Raw genomic sequence first — 19,901 nt, 5'->3', positions numbered from 1 at the left:
CTAGAATAAGCATGTATTATCCCGTAAAGACATGGCATGGCGGATCATATATCAAAACAATTAATTCGAAAAAAACCCTTAACAATATAATAAAAATAATTGTGTTATGAAATGTGCCTATTTTTAGTTGAATTGTTGAGCTCGTTGGTGTAAAAGAACAGTTCAATCAACTTTAAAATTTGTAAATTCAACTTCAGACGTAAAGAACAATATAGATTTTACAGTAAAATATCAATTAATTTTGTTGAATGTTAAAATTCTTACTTAACAGCCTAAACGTTACTCCAAGGAAATTCCCTAATGAACCTAATGATGAACTCAAGGGGCCGCTTTTTTTATTTTTTAATCTCATCCTTTCTCACTCTCGGGAAAGATGCTTTTTCATTTTCCCGAGCTAGCGTGTTACCTTGACACCCTATCGCTCTCGAAGCCACTGCCGAACGCTACCATTCTCTCTCATTCTCTCGCTCTCGCCCGCTTCAAGGATACAAGAAGCCGAGCTTTTGCGTTTTCGTCCTCGGACAATTTAATTCAGCTCCGTCCGGTGCCATTGACAAGCAGTTCACTCTTGACCGTGGAAACGCTCGCTTGCCAGAGCTCACCGACAGAGAAACCCCTGCCAAACGCGCCCTCCAGTAAGGTGCCCTGTGTCCTGCAAAGCTCGTGCGTGTGTGTCTAAGTGTGTGTGCGTGAAAGGTGAAGTTAGTACAGCTTGCGAAGGGAGGCGTAATAGGAGGCGGCCGCGTGGTGAAAAGTAATCGAAAAGCACCGATAATCGGTAGCATCCTGTGCCGAGCATCCGGGAGCACCGGGAAGAGGAATCAGTTTGCGGCCTCTGCTGCTACTGCCTGGAACGTCGTCGGAATCGTGTGGCTAGATTGCTAGCAGGTTGCGGGTTAGCGTGTGTGCCAAACCACGTGCGAGCGTGTAAGTGTTTGTGTGTGTGCTGGTACTTGATTATTTGTGTGTTAGTGAGTTGATGCGAGCAAATTTTTCATTTTCCAAAAAAAGGTCTATTTCCTGTTCTGTGTGTGTGTGTGTCTGATGCGTGAAAGTGTGGTGGATGAATTTCAGTTCCCCAAAAAGTGTTAAGAGCAGCAAATCTAATTCCAGTGATTTCCACCTTCTGCAGTGTGACCTTGCAAACCTTTGCTGTAAACGGGTTTAACGAATCGCAACCGTAGACGGGCCCATTTGCTTGCTAAAAACGCTCAACGGGACTTCCAGCGGCCAGTATCGTTTGGCGTGACTTGGAAGAAGCTTTCTTACACTGAACCCAAGGTAAGGATATATTATTATTCTAGATGGCAGAGAATCTTTTTTCAAACGATCCTTATGAGTAAAAATAAAACGTCGAACAAACAAGACATTTACCCCAACGTTTGCTTCCCTGCGCCAAATATAACCTTTTGTAGCCCTTTTTAAAATTGCTTCATTTATTTGTCCCTTACACCGAACAGAAATGATATTTATAATTTACGTTGACATTTGCAAAACCATTCCCCACGGGAAAAAGGGCAAAGGTATTACGCGGGGTCAACAGAGAAAAAACGGATTTGTCTTTTACCCAGTACGACGAAACGAAGGTTTAATGTGTGTTTAACCTATAATGTAAACTGGCCATGGTAAAGGATAACTCTCATTTATTCATGCCACGGTTCAAATGGCTCAGAATCGATGTACCATTGCGTCGATTATCGTTGACTGCACACCGAAGAATCGATTCGCAGTAGACTGTGAGCTGTGGGAAAATGATACCCCATGGTGGGTGGGAAAATAAATTTAGAACTCTTTGTATCAAATATTAGAAAGGGTCGCCTTAGGTTGAATGTTCTTGAGAAGCTATTTTGAATTCACTTTAAAATTGGATAAAGGGCAGATTGCTATTTTGAGGTAATGTTGCGCTAGGAATTAACGATTCAATAGAACGTCACAATATGAGATCAGAATTTGGAAAAAGACAATCACGGCATTTTTTCCTAATATTGCGATTGTAGCGCTGTGATATCAACTGACCTCGTTGTTACATTATTTTCATGTCCTAAAATTATAATAAATTCTGGATTTTTTAACTCTAAGAATATCCCTAATTTGTTATGGGATTATTTCATTTTAAATTTCAAGCTTTTGTAATATTATTATTATTATTATTATTATTATTATTATTATTATTATTATTATTATTATTATTATTATTATTATTATTATTATTATTATTATTATTATTATTATTATTATTATTATTATTATTATTATTATGAATTATACCATAATGACCACTCCCTTCTCCAGGAATTCAAGTTGTTACTGTGATAAAAATCCCACTCACTACCGTCGCATTATTTTAACAGCACATCAACGACGCAAATAGCGCAAAAATGTTTTTGTTTATTTGTCAATCGACTCGCCAACTCAACTCAACAAAACAAAAAGCTCACCTGAAACTTCTAAAATGATGCACATCATTCATCATGACACACCTTTTCACTTGTTGATGTGCTGGTCCTTGAATGTATACACACACACACACGCATAAATACGAAGAAAAAATACCCTGTCATTAGGTGTTTCGTTTCCATTGGGGCGTGTGATTGATGAGTGTGTTCGTCTAACAGACACATTTATTTTAGGTGTAGTCCTTTTACCACGATAAACATCGCACAGCGGGTTTCTATGTCCTATGACGTTGGTAGTGAATGGAACCAGGTTCAAAGGACTTTTATGAAGAAATGAGTACGATTTTTAAATGGACATTCATTAACAAAACTAGTCAAAGATCATCCAACAAATTCATAAAACACTCAGATAAATACATTCTTCAAAAAAAGATTAGCACACATCATAAGAACAAGTCTCTCTTATAGTAGTTTTTTGTCTATCTAAAGGGAAATTTCTTAACACAGTTTGCACTATCCAAACGAGCACATCTGCCCACTTTGGCCTGGTGCTATTTATTCTTTATTCATTATACTTGAGTTCTTTTTATCGTTAATGGATGTTCTCCCCACTATCAAACATCTTGCACGGAAGTCAACAAATAATCACCATCAGCAAGAAAAACCCTTTTCCCCATCGGGAGGTACAGTGTGTTGTAGGTTGGTTCTGGTCGTAATTAAAACATCCCGCATCCTCCTCCCCACCGCATTAATGTCCATCCTCGGGCACATTCACAAGCCCCAAGAGGTGACGCTATAAAGGTCATAATGGGTTCAACTTTGCACACTTCCGGCAATACCGCCCCGGTTCCGCCAGGATCTTATCGCCGTGATACACACCACACACATACACGCCTCGGATGAGTCACAGTCGGCCGATATGAGAGAGAGAAGGGTGGTGTTGGCAAAAGTTTCATAGTGCGAAGTAGTTTTCGCTACGTTGCGTTGCAATATACGAAGGAGGAATGATCCCCACCACCGAGTAACAGCAAGCCGGGGGCAATAAATTCTAGCACGGCTTGTACGTGTGTTGTTGTATTAATTTCCTGCCTTTCTGTTTGGTGTTTAGAACTGTGATTAGCATCAGGAAGTTGTGCAAAAGAATGATTCAAATAGAACATAGGCTTTTTTTGTAGATAGCCCCAAGGATCGATAACAAAAAATCCCACAAAATTCAATAAACAAGTTCTTGAACATTAATCACTTTCCAACCAGCAAAATAACGCTAATTTTTAGTAACCTATGACCTCTATTCAAAGTCGAAAAACACGCACATAGCAGCACAGTTGAAACAGTTTCCTTCTTTGCTATGCTCTTCTGTTTCAACGCCCCTCTCCAAGCGCCAATCATTACGGTGTCACAGCCATGCATACCTATGCAAGAACCATTTCAGTAGCATCGGACCGTTACACTCTCCATCCAAACGGTACCAAACACCACCAGCGCTTGCTACCAGCCACCGTAAACCATCAACTCTCATCCCATGCCTTAGCTGCATTATGGCGTCAACAACTTTTCCTCGACGACTACGACGACCCTGCAGTGGTATGTGCGCGGCTGGTGCCCGTTAGCTGTGAATGTCATTCACAATCCTGTCAGGACTTTTGCCCGGTTTTGCTCGGTGCGCTCGCTCGTGGTGCTGGTGTTTTTTGCTGTCGCTTGTAGCGTTCAGCAGCCTTCAGGTGTTCGGATGGCATTTTCAACTGCATTTTCACCAGCAGAATGGAATGGGGCGAAGCAAGAAATAAAAAAAAATCCCAGTCAGTCACGACTTAGTAGAAGATTCAAGTTCACTGAGTTTATGGTTGGCACTGGGTGCACTTGAACTGGCAAGTAATTTGCATATATTCCACATAAATACCCTGCCTAACGGTTGACATTGCGCTGCCGGCTGACTTGCACACGGACGGGGCTTTGGGAAAAAAATAGCAGCACAACGGAAACCATTGCTGTACGGTGAAGAAATAAATCTGTATGACCGTTTTTTATGCCTCACAAAAGCAAAGTTTTTCTTTGCTGAAGGTGGCCACACCAGCCAGGCAAGCAAAAACAAAATACATACTCTGTACGTGCTGCACAAACTGTCCCAGTTGACTTATCGTGATTGATTGCTGTTTGCAGAAACTGTGCTTAGTGTGAGTGTGTTTGTATGGGTACTTTTTTGCAGAGGAATGAAAAATGGTGTTGATTGAGAGAAGAAAGTTTAACATTCTGAAGAAATTCACTCGGGACGGGCGCTCAGAAAATGGCATCGAATGCGGTCGGTGAAATTCTAGCATGGTTAAGAAACCATTTTCGGAATCGTTTACTATTATTGAGATAGAATTCAGAAAATATTTCCTGCAACACAAACTTCAGTGCAAAGTATCTACGTTAGATGTTAACACAGAAATCGCATTTTGAAATATGAAAGCAAATAAACACGGAACACCTAAGTCCATCGAATAGTTTTGGGTACTACGAAACTTTTTGTTGGATATAGCAGCACTTAAATCGATAAATCATAAGGATCATTATTATTTCTTCAACTCAGAAACACTTTTTAGATACTTCAGAAATGGCATTCACATTGATCGAAAAACTTTGTTTATTTTAAAGGCATAACAACTACATGAGCTAAATACCCATTAAATTGTTACCAAAGAATAACCAATCTTGATGTCAGTGGACAACTTTCGTACTCGTAAGAGCTATAGAAGTAGGACAATTATGCACCTAAAGAAATAAGTAACAACTAACGGAAATAACTGAATAACTCTTAGGATGAATCTGATAACAATTAGATTTATATTTTGGCCAGAATTTTCAACACATTCAAATAAATCATCTTGATTTACTGATCTAACACTACACTCATGTTATATTCCTTGCTAAAAACATGGGTATAACTAAACTGGTTATGTTTGGAGTTTATGTTCTTAGGTCCTTCTCAAATTCTCCAATCGAAACTCTGCGTTACAATGATCATGTTGAAGCTTTGCATTCAAAACCAGTTGTTAGCGGTAAGGTTAATAATATAATACAAGTTGAAGCACAAGTTCCATACAACCAATGATACGCAACAAGTTAGTGACTAAGACCTACACTTAAGCAATGTGTTTGACAAGTAGTTTTTAGAATGTGTTAGATGACTAAGCTAAACAGACAGCAAAGCACATCACGTGAGCTAATCAATGGATTACGACTACTAGTACGACACAAGATCATAGTTAATTTGCTGCAGCAAATTAAAAACCTCTAAAAAAATTTGAATAATAGTCTTAGTTTTAGCTCCAGCTATTGCACTAAATCATAAAATAAGGGGTATCGTGCGAATGAACTAAAGTAATGTTTAAAAACATAACAACATATGTCCAAGCACGTCTTATCTTTAACGCTTGTGACTTCGTTTACAAAAACAATATTATATACGATTTTTACTATCTTTCCTTCTACTATTCCGAATGTGAATCGAACTACATCCAGTACAAACCAGCGTATAATAATGTTTAAAAATGTATAGAAAAATATCTCCATAAATGCCTAAAAATAATTCTCATATTAATCTTACCATTCTTCTCCTTTTCCTCACTAGCAGCACCATTTTCAACATGAAATCTCCTGCCCTGTGGATGGCCATCGGTGCGATTCTACTCCTCGGCGGAAGTGTGAACGCATGGGGCGGGCTATTCAATAGGTTCTCACCGGAAATGCTAGCAAACATGGGCTACGGCAGTCATGGAGGATCCTACCGGCCACAATCATTCCTACAGGTATAGCATCATCTGTTATCGTACTTTTAAATTCATGATGTTCAAATATTGGTAGCAAAGTTGTGAAACATTTTAAACCAAACAGCACACCAAGCGAATGTATGTCAACCTGCAGGAGTAACTTCCATATTGGACGGTATTTTTTGTTGTCGTGTCTTTGCTTTGTTCTGGTGTGTGCGGATCGAAATCGAATTTTTATCATGCTTTTATCTACACCTACATCACTCCACCCATTTAATCGATACGCCATCGGGCAGTGAATAAATATTGACACAACCGGTGCCAAACCACCAGACCGGAAGCTTCTATCATCACACACACACAAGCCCCGGCTGACCACACATCCAATAAAATATTATTACCTTCCGGCAATTTCTTGCTTTGTTTTTTGTCCTTTTTTGTCTTTAATGGCCGTGAAAGGTAGGAGCATGTTTCTTCCCTTTTCTCCATTAAGTATAATAACCATTGCAAAGGGCTTTTATTTTCGCCTCCAATAATGCGATAAAAGCGTAAGATTGTATCCCCCAAAAGTCCCACATCTTGTTCCACGTAAATTGGCTCAATAACAGTGAATATAGTCACATGCGGTTTTTTGGGGAATGTGCGTGTGTGGAGTGGCGGCACGGCAAACCAGTACGGTGGTGTGTTGCAATATCTTTATTGCGCTTAAAGACATCGAGAAACAGATAGGGAGTAGAAAGGAATCAAATCAGTGTTATCTATGGAAACAGTTTAACATCTCGAACATATCGGACACAGCCGAGTTACACGCAGTTATAAAACATTTTGATGTAGTGTGTGTGTATGCAAGAATCAAATTTACTGGAAATTGGGGTACATATATGTGGTATGATATGATTTTAATATATTATGAATCATTATTGGAGATCACTTATGTTGAAAAATATACTCTTTAACGTTAGCTGCCTTGTTTGTATGTGCAGTGATCAAATATAAGATCAATTTTCTTCTTATTGAACAATATTACAACAAATGTATGTTATATAAGCGATCGTGGCTATAGTTTAGTAAATGATCTCAGAATGACTGACTGGTATGACTCCAGTTCTTGAAGTTAGTGTCTTTACAACCCAAAAAGATGCAGATTTGGATGATCTTTTTAGTCTATCGTTGTTTTAGCCGATAGGACGATTTTGGTCAGCTTCAACTATATATATAATTAGTTTTTATATAGTATATTTATATAGTGCAAGAATGCAACATACTTTTTCCAAAATAATAACTACATTTGCTCTGCCAAATTTGAAAGAGCATTAAAAAATTCTAAGCGCATTCAACCACGTGTAGTAATTTCATGATATTCGCTTACTTTTTAAAGTAAAAAATCCATTTAAAACAAAAAACTTTCTCTACTAAAGCCTCTTATGTGAAACTAATTGCAGTATCGTGGAAAGAACTTCGAACTTTTCATTCCAACTTCAATTTGATCCAACCCATTTTGGTGTCCGTAGCCTCTCTCGAACGCGCTGAGCCATTGGGCTGAAACTATGTCAAAGAACATTCCCGTTGCTGGGGGGATTTCAAGCCCCCCAAAAAAAAGTGCCCAAAGAACGACCCAGCCGAAGGGGTAATAACATTTACATGGTAATTTAATCAACCGCCAACGCATATCACACATGCCGGTCCGTCGGGCGCTTTCCCCCTTTATTCCGCGCGCCAACGAGAACGTTGATTGAAACGAGCGTACCTCCCACGGTATGGAAAGTTTACCAATCTAACAGAAGTTCCGCAACCATGTTTCATGTTTGGATAATTCCAAATTTGGATCCACACATGGTTGCGAGCACGGCGGGAGTTTCTTTCATTACCGTTTTCACCGCTGCCACACCTTTTCTCTCGTGTGTCGCGATGTAAATGAGTTTTGGCAAGCCTCTGCTGTGTATGCTGTCGTATTACACCGTAAATATCGATCAGCACGATACGACCCTGCCCGGGCAAGGGACAAACAGTGCTTGTATAATTTAATTTGAATTTTTCTCTTTTTTTTTGCTGTAAAACAGCTTTTCTTGTGAAAGCTTATAAAGTGTAACGGATTGTTAAGCAGCTTACATTTTCCTAGATGTATTTAAATACATTCTCGTTCGGGTAGCATCAAATGTGATCGCTCGTTGTCACTCTAATGCACTTTTGTAACTCCTTTCCTTTCTACTTGCAGAACGAAATCCTGGACGAAGAGCAGCAAAGCCCACGCTACGAGCCGGATCCGTGCTATCCCCGGGCGTGCTCCGCCAACGAGTACTGCTGTCCCGGATTTATCTGTGTAGCCGTGGACGATGGTAAGCCGCAACGGTGCATCTACGCGATGGTTTTACACATTTTTGTTTTTCCTTCCAAACTGTCTCTCTATCCTTCTCGTTGTGTCTGCTCTCTGTGTCATCTCCTTGACTGTCTTTTCGATGTTTCTATATATTCCGACTACTTTTACAATCTTTATGAATGTGCTTCCTTACCATTCCGTTGATGTTCTATTTCATTTCACCGATTCTTGAGCGCATTCCGAAAGCTCTGCTTTTCTGCTACTGAAGGGCTCATAAATCCATTCTTCATCGCCACAAAAAAGCAAGTGACAAGCAATCATGGCATGGGATGTCACGGCGGGCTTAGTATCCAAGTCTTGGAGACCTTTGGGGAAACTTCTTCGAAGGATCATTGTTTACTGCCACTAAGATGGCGATAAATGCTGCTCACAAAAGCACAAATGTTACACAAAAAACCTATACACAAACAGTTAATGGGAACCGTCAGGCGCAAAGATTAAAAAAGTTTAAATAAGCCAAGGTTTCGCGGTTTCCTCCGGTGCAAACAGCCGCTTCAAAGCCGCATCTGTTCCGAGGACGTTTGGTGAGCTTTTTCCCCGAAATGCTCCCAACCTTTAGGAGATGATTTATCATTTCATTACAACACAAGAAAAACGAACATGGAAAGCTCACACAAACACACACAAAGTTACGCTGACAACCGCAACTAATTTCACTCGCAGCGTTACCTTTTAATATGGCATTACAAAGCCGGAAAGCTGCTCGTTCCGTTTACACCAGGTGAAATGATTACAATCAGCTACTCCGAAAAGGGGTAACTTCAACACACAAATGAACAACTCCCTCGTACCGCTCTCGGAAGCGCGCGCGCGCGTGGGAAGAAAGTCAATTAAATTCTAATTACATTCACTGGTTTCACCCCGTCCTGTTGACGAGTGGGAAGCGGTTGGGGATGCAATCAACCGATGTTGTCTTTGAAGCACGAACCGGTTCGCCCCGTTGCCGAAAGTGACCGGAAGCGTGGGTTTGAAAATTAATTATATATCCATATGATATTTTTATGACTTTTGGGATCAACGTTTGTTGTGCGAAAGGACCGCCACACAATCTAGTGCCCCGTAGAGGTAATCAGGTTTCATCATGCGATGGGATTATTGGATCAGGTTCGCTATTTCGCTGCCCTCTGCTGGGTCCTTCCACAGATTCCTTTTTTGTTTCACGTCATAAATAAGGTAACAGAGTTTGTTGTTTTTTTCCCTGTCTGCAAAAGAAGCTTCCGAGAAACTCGTACCGTTCAAGGTGCACAAATCTCAATTCTGACCTCCCCTGCTTTATATGCTTGACCCTAATCCGCTGTCATTTTGATTTTCGCCCTTTCGCCAGCAACGTCCGAGAACGTTGCGAATGGGCGCTCTTGTCGATTTTGCTTTCCCATTGTTATGGAAAGGTTGTTCCTTTTAGGATTGTTCCACGTTTCACATACACACAGGGTTGGAGAAAAAAAGACAATACACGAACGATGGGTTCGTCTGCGTGAACACTCTGTGAAAGTCATTGTCGGCGCCTTCGCGTCACTCTCTATTAAACCTTCATCTTTTTAAGGATCATTTGGGTGGCTTACCTTGATTTAGCCTTTAGCCTCGGCGGAAAGTGGGAGTAAACAGAAAACAGCACAAAACAATCGAGAATGGTGAGGGTTCGATGTATCGCTGTAGCGGAAGGAGCGTTTTTAGCTCGACAGGAGAAATGATGCCTCAACTCCACGAACGTTATTACATTTTCGGGCTTTCGTTGGCGAAATTGGTGCAGGATAATCATTTATTTATAATCTCTTACTAACGGTCAGGATCCGCTCACTATGTGTGGGTGTTTGAATTGGAATCCAGTAAATCCGCCGAGAAAGGTGTTAACCCGATAATGCTATCAGCTTAGCAGCAGGGCACAAAAAAGAGAAAGAGAGAAGGTTAACGATGAACTGATAGCGAATCAGGCCGGCAAAACGTGTATTAGATTATATAAATCAGACATGCAGCTTCAACCTGGATCATATTTCAAAGCCTTCGTAAGAGAAGGTGCCGAACGACTGGCGTTGTACGAGATCGTTGTATCGTACAACAGCTCGCGGGTTCGGGGTGGAAGAAGGACTAAGAAAAAAGCGCCCGTGGGTATCGAGAAGAAGTAAACAAATTAGAACAAAGTGGATCGAACGTGTGCTATTACGGTGTTGTAATTGAATATGATCAAAAAGAGGAACCTATTAAAGGTATGCATGCCTTAAAGGTAGAATTTTTAGAGTGTTCTTTTGTAACTTTTGTAACAAAAAACCTTTTCAAATTATACTCAATATTTCTTTGTATAATCAGTATTTACTTTTACTCTACTTTTTTAGGATTTAGGATTACAAAAACTATAAAAATATTAAATTTTTATAAAGGTTTTTATAATTATGACGAAATCAGTAATGAACTTAATACAAGATTATTATTTGAAAAGTAGACATCGTTAACATTTTTAACAGACTATTAAGCTTATTGTGTAAAAGTTCTGTTCTATTTAAACAAAATAAAGCTTTTAGATTTGATTTTCTATAAATTATGGGGCGTCAATTAAACCTCAAAAAAGTTTAATGAACACCAAGCCATTGTCTAACCGTGCTTTAAAATGCTTCAATTTAAATAACCATACACCTGACACTAAACGGAGGACATAACGAGCTACGGAATCATGAAAGACGATATAACCAACTTGAAATAAGCTTATGGCTAAGGATGCATACTATACTTCAAAAATTCTAAACGAAAACGAAAACGAAAACGAATGGCAATACACTAGAGTTACTTTACGCTAAACTGCTTACCAACACGCAACATAAGGCCTTGGATACCCAATGCTTTTGATAACATGTTTTCATAATGATCATTAGACGTGTTAGGCTGCCATGTAAGTGAACACCCGAATCTAGAATTACGTTTAAACGAGAGCATTTGTAATGTTCCACATGTATTGGGGGAATCTTTTTTATAATCTTTTAATGTTTTGACCCATTTATTGTACGCCACTCGGACTGTAATGCTTTTAAATTGCTCTCTTTGTAAATTAATGACTGTTATGATATAATGAAACGAGAATATCCATTTAAGCTCACCTCATTCTAGCTACTAGTTTCATTTAACTACCCCCGCTCTATAGCGTCTGCAGCGCTGCAGAGGCGTCTCCAAACGTGGAGCACATGTGGTGTGTGTGTGTGTGTGTGTGCGCGCGCGCTAGTCACCACATAAAAATTATGCGGCAAAAACATAACAACACACCCAACTGCCCCTGTCTTGCGTCGGGTTGAGTTTTATCCATGTTTTGCAGCGTGTAACATCCTTCCCACTCAAAAAAATGCAAAAAAGAACGACCAAAAAGCGTGTACATATTCTCAGCTCTGGTCGTTTACGGTCCCTTTGCTGCGGGCCAATCAACTGGCAAAAATAAACCTCACTTTGCTGAACCTCGTCATTCAAAGTCTGCACCATCCGATCTCCGTACGGGCGTAAGAGACTGTATGTGCGTGCTGGAAGCACAATGACATGACGCTGGTCGTTTAGAGTCACATGAGAGACAGATAGGGGGACCCGGCCGGTTTGTACCATGACAGCCAGTGAATGGTTTATGAACCTCGGAGCGTAGGACGAATACCAACCACGTCACACAGAACAGCTCGTCATAACAGAGCGCTGCTGAGGGCCCCTGGGGGAGCTTTTAATTTTTTGCCCCACCTTGTCGCTTCCCCGAACACTGTGCGCCTTACCAGTGAGATACATTTTACTTTCCTTTGCTTCGCCCGGACCATCCACTCAGTATATTCACGTGTGTGTGTATGTTATTCTGTGGGTAGGAGTAATAAGTCAAAGATTGCCACCCGTCATTCAAGTCCTTTGGAGTCTGTGTATGTTGTTGGAGTTCTGTTAAGGCCACCTATCTGCATACAAACCCCCAAACGAGCGTTTTTTTATCTCGAAGCGGACATCGAGTTCGAGTCTATCGATAAGCATCGCCGCACAAATGTGACATGGTCCCATGTGTGTTACGCTCGTGTAGCACAGCAAACTATACCAGCACAACAAGGTCGAACAGCTCGGGGCGTAGCGTCCATGAATCGTGTCGCTCGCTCTGCCACCAACAAGAACCATCAGTAAAAGGGGGAAGTCAACCCCTTCGACAGACACACAGGAAACAGGAAATGAACATAACGCTGTACGTTTTGTTCGAGCTCTTTTGTTTGTCCAGCAGCGCTCGGCTTGGCCTCTGTTTCCACACAATAAACATCACTTTGTTCAATTGAAACACGACGAACCATGCACGAACCTGCACGAACTTCCCAAAGGATGAGCCAGAGCATACGGATGTAATTTGTTTTGTGGATTGGTGGTTGTTCTCACCGGATACGGAGGATGGTGTGTGTGTGCAATGGGATGATAAATATATTTTCTGTTTATATGATTGGAAACAGGACGGGCGACGGTGGAGGAATGGTCCCGGTGATGATTGGGTTTTTTTCTTCTTTTTTTGGTCGATTGTGTTAAAAGCGATGGAGATATTTGACAACAATAGATACAGTAAATAAAGTTGTTGTGCGTAAATAAGGAAGTGTTCTATTCTGTTGTCTTTGTTACTACAATTATTGCTTTAGTATATTGAAAGATACATTTGTTCATTTTATCTCTACTGTACAGTAAAATGCTTTCGACAAGTATTATTATAACTCAATAAAAAAGATTGACTAGCAATTTCTTCTTCTATTTTTGCATAATGTTTCGATACAAACTTGTCCCAATGTGCCTTGGCATTCCTTTTGAAAAGCCTCAAACAGAGGAACCAATTTTTTTGGTCGCCTGCGCCATTTTCCCCATGTGACGTATCCCATCTATGTCCGTTCACAAATTTTCCGATCAAAAACCATCATCATCTGTGACAGCATGACACCGTTCCGGCAAGTCGGACACCGTTCAAGGGCGGCACACTAAAAATAACACCATCCATCCTTCATCAACGACAGGTACCGGGCGTCTCCATGCAAGATCGATTGCATTGTCATTTGGCGCGGGAGGCTTGCTTCGAGCAAAAAAAAATGCGCCCACATCAATCTGGTTTGATGTTCTTTTACCAGAGAGAGAGAGAGCAATCAAAAAAGCGCTCCAGTGCGTTCAATTGATGTATTTTATTATCTGGAAAAATGATGGAAATTTCCAGCCGCCTTTATGGTTTATGCTCTGCAGAAAGTAGCAACTTCTTATTTCAATGTAACTCAATGTTCTCGTATATTCGTGTTTTATGTTTTAAGAAATGCTCTAGCATGACGTTTCTTTAAATTACGTTCCATCTTAGCAATAGCTACTTTCGATTTCGTGTTTTAAAGTTATTTACTTTATCCCTATATTAGCCTTGCCAGATCTATTACTAATTCTTTTATTGGCAGTTACGGTTATAAATAAACGTATTTTATATCTGTCATACAGAAATACAGAAAGGCATCCTTTTGTGTCAAACTGCTATAGTAAACTGATTTAAGTCCCCGCAGTATCATTCTATTTGATTTATTTATAACATTTGTGTTATTGATAATTTTACTCAACTAACTCTAATATTTGCATTAAAAAAATGAACAAAAATTGTCGATTTTTCATGGGCGTGAACTGCACTTTAAAAAAATAATATCCCATGAGTCAGCAGACCAAATGTGACACCTTTAACAGTCGAACTCTAACGGTGATGTCCAATAAAGTGAAGCAACTCCGTTTAGAAACGTGCGCGATCAAAGAACGGCACCCCGTAGCGTCTTAAAAAGACTCCGTGCGGCAGTTTGTGGACGTCCTATAAGCCTGTTCCGGTATTTACAACGTCTTGGTACTATTAGATAACAATCAGAGCATCGAAAGAAAGCCCAGTTCCGAATGGCCGACGACCCTAAGCGACAAGAAGCTCCAAATGATGCTGGCCGACCGAGAAGATCGAGGGAAAAGTCTCTACATCACAGTGTTCGCTTGACTGGGAGGTCGATGCAACCGGCCAAAGATTGAAATAGTACCTTGGAAACATGCACAAACATATTAGGAAGCAGAAATCGAGTTCACTGGCTTCGCAGCAGCAAGCAATGACGCCAAAACTCATTCTGATCATTTTAGGCGAATTTCGGAGGAATCGTTTGCGAATCGGTGCAACAGCCCAACATCCCCCAGCTGCGTCCAATGGATTTTTTTATGGACAAACATGATGAAAAAGCTCTACTTAAAAATTTTGTCGCAAAAACTGAGCAGGAATTGATAAAAACTGAAAATAGATCTTAAAAACATACCTACACGCATGTATTCGTCCGCCCGGACGAAAATTCCTGACTGACGAAAGACACCTCACAAGGTCGTAGATTTATTTTTGCAACTAAGCTTGAATAATTTCCTTTGAAATAATGTCAATGGAAGGAAATTATCTCTATTTTTTGAGTCCATTTTTTAATGCAAACGTTATTCCATCAACCCAAAAACTGTTGATTATTTTGGTACGATTTTACCTCACACATACAAACAATATTTTCATACACCTCTAAAGTCATTTACAAACCATATCCACCATTTTGTTCCACCGTAAACCATAACCAAAAACCGATAAAATCTCTCATCCGGGAATTTTAACGTAATGTGTTCGTAAACTCGACAAAAACATCCAGCGATAAATCGAAACTGTCGTCCCCACATGCATACTTAATGAGCTAATCATGCGAGCGATCGTAAAAAGATTTTCACTGCGAGTGTTTCCCAGCTGAGAACCCAAGCTGAATAATAAATATTTAGCATCGTTTAGCGAATGCATTGTAAAATTCACCGTACCGGGGACAGGTAATATAAATAATTCGAACGAATAACACGCAACAGCGACAGCGCACATTTCTCATCAAACGCTCTTGCATGACACGGTGAAAACTGCCATCAACATTAATTGCTATTTTCATGTCGTAAAACTAATGCTTACTCTTTTCCTTGAATGTTTTTTGTTCCATTCTGTGAAAGCAAACTTGTTCAACTTTTAATACTTTCCATAGCTGCTTTTCGCTTTGTAACGGATGTACTTTCTCCTCAACTTTGTCTTACCTTCTTCTGTAACATTCGGTGTTTTGAGTGTGTGTGAAACATGTGAACCGTATGTTGTTGTGCCCACTACTCTCGACGAATCGAACGGCAAAACTAATCGAATCGAATTCCCTTCTCTCCTCCCGACCTTTTCTTCGTTCGTGCGTTCGTTGTCCGGTTCTTCTGTTGTTTTTTTTTTCTTTTCTTCAATTTCTACCCAACAAAATAAAAACCCACCAAACAACCAAACAATCCTCGCCAAAACTATTTCGTACGCAACACACCACACCATAAGTTTCGCCAATTTCAGTCAGGGGAATGTGCATGCCACTGTACGGACGGAAGTATGGCGAGCTGTGCCGGCACGATTCGGACTGCGAGTCGGGGCTGGTGTGCGACATTTCCGCGCTGAGCGGTGCCAGCGTTTGCCGGCCGCCAACCATCGTGGCCAAGCAGTACGGCGAAGATTGCATCACGTCCAGTGACTGTGATATTACGCGGTAAGTTTTCGTAACATAAAACCTTCCAGCTTTCAGTAAAAAAAACCCAGAAAATAACAACTTCAAAAGATTCAAAGGTATTCAAAGAAATGTTTGTAGCAACCATTAAAATGGTTGATTTAAAAGCTAGTAAAGTATAATCTCATAATCAAGCAAGCCTTCTGTGATACGCTAATCCAGCTGAGTACTGGATAAGCCTGTTAGAGATCAGTACACCAAAGGCAAAGGGAGGCCGAACCCATCACGTTAAGATGATGATGGAAAGCGACAATAGACCGTTTGAAGAAAAAAACGAAGCTCCATGATTTACTTTTTCCTTCTTTCCTCTTTCTCTCTTCTTATCTCCCATCATGCTGTTGCCTGAACCAACACACAGCGGACTATGCTGTCAGGTGCAGAGAAGACATCGACAAGTGCCTCGTAAGGTAAGGAAGATTGCAACAATAGTGTTTTTTCTTTCTTTCTTCTCCCTGTTGGTTTTTGCCCATTTCCCCCCCCCCCCCCCCTCTATTAAATCGGCGATATCTTCTATCCACCCTCATCTGGGAAACGATTTTCCTAACAAAGGAAATTCGCTTCAATTAACCTCTATCATCATCGCGCGTCGTCACCACGACCCCAAACGACGGGTGGTTTTGCTAGCTGATTGTGAATTACCGTACCGTATTTCTTGGGCATATATTGCTTTATGATTGATTTTCTATTCTATGCTATGATTCTTTTTTTCCGCTACAGGTATGCTCGTACTTCAAAGATCCTCTGCTCTGCGTTGGAACGGTTGCTGCCGATCAGGTAAATATGGTAACGACGGCAATGACATGACACAGCAGAACCTCGTTAGGAATGGCAGGAGCTATTGAGCATTTTTAACAAATTGAAACGTTTGAATTTAATTTATCAATGAGTGTGAACTCGATTTACAATATTTGATACACTTTGTTGTGTATGGCATTAAGCTATTGATATTACACAGGTTAGAAGTAGGCTAGAAATAGGATAAGACATAGGCTAGAAGACAAATAATAGGCTAGAAGACAAATAATAGGCTAGAAGATATTTTTTTATCAAACTGATGACGTTAGTAATAAAAAATAAGCTTAGTAAATACGAATTTTAATGCAATTTCTGAAATAATTCTTTTTGATTCATTAATTTGCCATTTTTATTATTATTGTCACTGAAAGAATTGCTGAGACGATTCTTTGAAATTTTAAAGTGAATTAAAAAATATTTCTCGTACAAAAGACTTGCTCAAGGATCAATTTACAATTTACTCAAATATCTTGGCAAATTTCTTAATCGAACAATCTATTAAATCCCAATCAACATTACTGTAACAAATGAAACAGTATTAATTTCTAAACCGTATCCTTCTCTTCGTCGCTCTGCCTACACAACAGGTAAAACACCAGATCGAGCATACTGCAGGTGAGAAGCGCATCATCTACAACAAGCACTAAACCAGTGGGATGTCACGCAAAACGGCAGCAGCACCCAACAACCATGCAAAAAACGAAACATCGTAAATCAAACCGAACATTCCGAATCGTGAGACAAATTATGGCCCTTTAATCCTGGACAGCCTGGACAGCACAAACGCTGGAAGCGTGTAAAAAAACACACATTTTTACTCAACTCTTATATGAAGTTTGTTCATTTACCTTGCCCCGACAGAAAAAAACCCGTAGCGCCAAAAGGAAGAAAACTAAACTCAGAAAAGAGGAAAAAAAACTACGAGAGCAATCAAAATTAAGTGGAAAGCGAAACATGGGTTCGTTGCAAACTGAATGTGAAATTCTCAGTTATATTCAAACATTCAAAACAGTTAATAGAAAATAATCCCACAACAGTGGGAAATAGCAGAGCAAAAATACCGAAGCAAAAATCATACCCAGCAGAACCAGCCAGTGCATTCAAGCGAGAGAACAAAATAACCTATCGGAACGAATACATATCAAACACTTATCTTTAGACATGAAGCAGAAACAGAAAATTGTCAATTAGGTTCGTTAGTTCCGTTATCATTGAAAGTAATCCAACCAGTTTCCGTTCTCAGCTAGATACAATGCAATAGTCTTAAAGTCTTGCGAATGTGTGTAGAAGCTGTGTATGGATCACAGTAGAACCCGCCACAGTGGTAGAAAGGGAAACCGAAGGTATTATTTTCATACAAACGCACCACGGAGACGCGTGAATTAAATGTTCCCCCCAAGAGAATGGTTCACCTTTTCCTCTTAAACATGCTTAAACGTTCCACTGTGATTGACGCCACGTGTACAGTCCCAAAAACGGTATGAACACTAATGTAAACCGCACAGCATTTATGCAAAACGAAGCAACAACGTCTTGTTCTCTACTCGATATTTCGCTACAAATTTTTAACATATGCGTGTGTGTGTGTTTTTTACAGCTATGTGTCGTTTTTAAACACGTTCGTCCCCATTTTCTCCAGTTTTCATCTTTTAGGCTTGTGTATGATAGCTGCGTGTAGCGAGCGGACGAGAGTGTGTGTGCAAAGGGTTGGTGAACGCCGGGATAGGCTTGCTTAAAACTGTTTTCGTCCATTATGCGGCACATCCAATTACACATTATTAACAAGGAAAAAAAGGAGAAAAAAAAATCACAAACACTCCCAAACACACACAAACACACACATAATATTGATTGAAAACAATACAATAAAATACCCTTGCTGATATAATCGGTTCTTATGCAATGAATACATATCGTTATACATGAATATATAAATATACTTATATATATATACAGATACATATATATATACAGATATACTAACGTTGCGATCATTAGAGCCGCAGCAGAAGAAAGAGGAAACTATTGAAAGGAAGAAAGAAAGAAGAGAAAGAGAAGAGAGAGAAAAACATAAAACAAATCAATTCCAAAGTTGCAAACAATCCACTCTAGGGTAAGGAAAGCAAAAGGAAGGGAGTGAAAGTATCGGTATCGTTAAGCTATGGAGGAAACAAAAAGAGAAAACTAATTAAACCCCAAAAAATCCAACAACAACAACCAAAAAAAGAACAAAACCAAACAAAAATCTTAAAAGGTAAAGGAAACAAAACCTTTACGTAAATTCATACTGGCTGAGGCATTTTGAACTTTTAATCTTCTACACACATACACACAAGCTAGCACACAAGTACAGAAGTACAGACTTTAAAATATAAAGTTTTCACCCAAGTAATTATTCAGTGTGTGTGTGTCTGTTGAACGAAATTGCAGATGCGAAGAAGTTATGGTCGAAAAGAAGATATTCTCTGGAAAAGATGGACGATGCAAGCTGTTAGTAATATGTGTGTTAATATCTCCACTATGAGTCGCATCAACGGTGCAGGAAAAGGATTCTGGTGAAACATTTCCCATCGTTTCAAGTTTTCTGCTAAAACGCTAGAGAACCCAACAATCCCCACTATAGTGTGTCTGTCTGTCTGTTCTTGTTGGATGCTCTCTCATAAGGCGAACGCAATTGCCAGCTACCGCCAGAACCGTTTGAAATGGCAGTTTCGTTTCAGACCCGATCAACCCGAGCCGTTGATGTGTGGCGAACACATGTGTCTGGATGAAACATCTTTTCCAACTGCACAGCAGACAAAAAAAATCACAAATATTTCCATTCAAAAACGATATTCAAACGCGAACCACATCAAACGGCTGAAGGTTGGATCTATCGAAATGAAACGGTTCATTTTGAATAAGGTTCTCTTTCTTAGGCTTGAGCGAGTTACAAATCTAAAGATGTATGCTCGATGCGATCCCAGGCATTCCACATCGTGTCTCGGTCCTCTTTGGTGAGCGTGTTTGTTTGGGC

At 40.0% G+C, this 19,901-nt stretch overlaps 2 protein-coding genes across 6 annotated transcripts in view; one reads left to right on the top strand and one right to left on the bottom strand.

Annotated features, from left to right (window-relative positions):
• LOC120954768 (probable nuclear hormone receptor HR3) overlaps positions 1 to 19,901 on the bottom strand; it is a 509,904-nt gene that overhangs the window by 317,863 nt on the left and 172,140 nt on the right. The gene's annotated exons all lie outside the window — the stretch shown is intronic.
• LOC120956559 (prohormone-3) lies at positions 538 to 19,681 on the top strand. 5 transcript variants are annotated; one of them, XM_040378102.2, is made up of 8 exons: positions 538 to 927; positions 1,133 to 1,281; positions 6,010 to 6,187; positions 8,364 to 8,484; positions 15,868 to 16,072; positions 16,449 to 16,497; positions 16,808 to 16,864; positions 17,473 to 19,681. In XM_040378102.2, the coding sequence occupies exons 3-8, from the start codon at positions 6,026 to 6,028 to the stop codon at positions 17,530 to 17,532; spliced, it is 654 nt and encodes a 217-aa protein (XP_040234036.1). In that variant the 5' UTR covers positions 538 to 927; positions 1,133 to 1,281; positions 6,010 to 6,025; the 3' UTR covers positions 17,533 to 19,681. The 5 variants fall into 5 exon arrangements, with proteins under 5 accessions (XP_040234036.1, XP_040234037.1, XP_040234038.1 ...); XM_040378103.2 differs by having other exon boundaries at positions 1,114 to 1,281; XM_040378104.2 differs by having other exon boundaries at positions 1,012 to 1,281; positions 6,013 to 6,187.

Source organism: Anopheles coluzzii, chromosome 3, assembly GCF_943734685.1.
Source record: "Anopheles coluzzii chromosome 3, AcolN3, whole genome shotgun sequence".
NCBI classification, from domain to species: Eukaryota; Metazoa; Arthropoda; class Insecta; order Diptera; family Culicidae; genus Anopheles; species Anopheles coluzzii.
The sequence above is the reverse complement of the archived record's forward strand: the minus strand, read 5'-3'. Positions and strand labels throughout refer to the sequence as shown.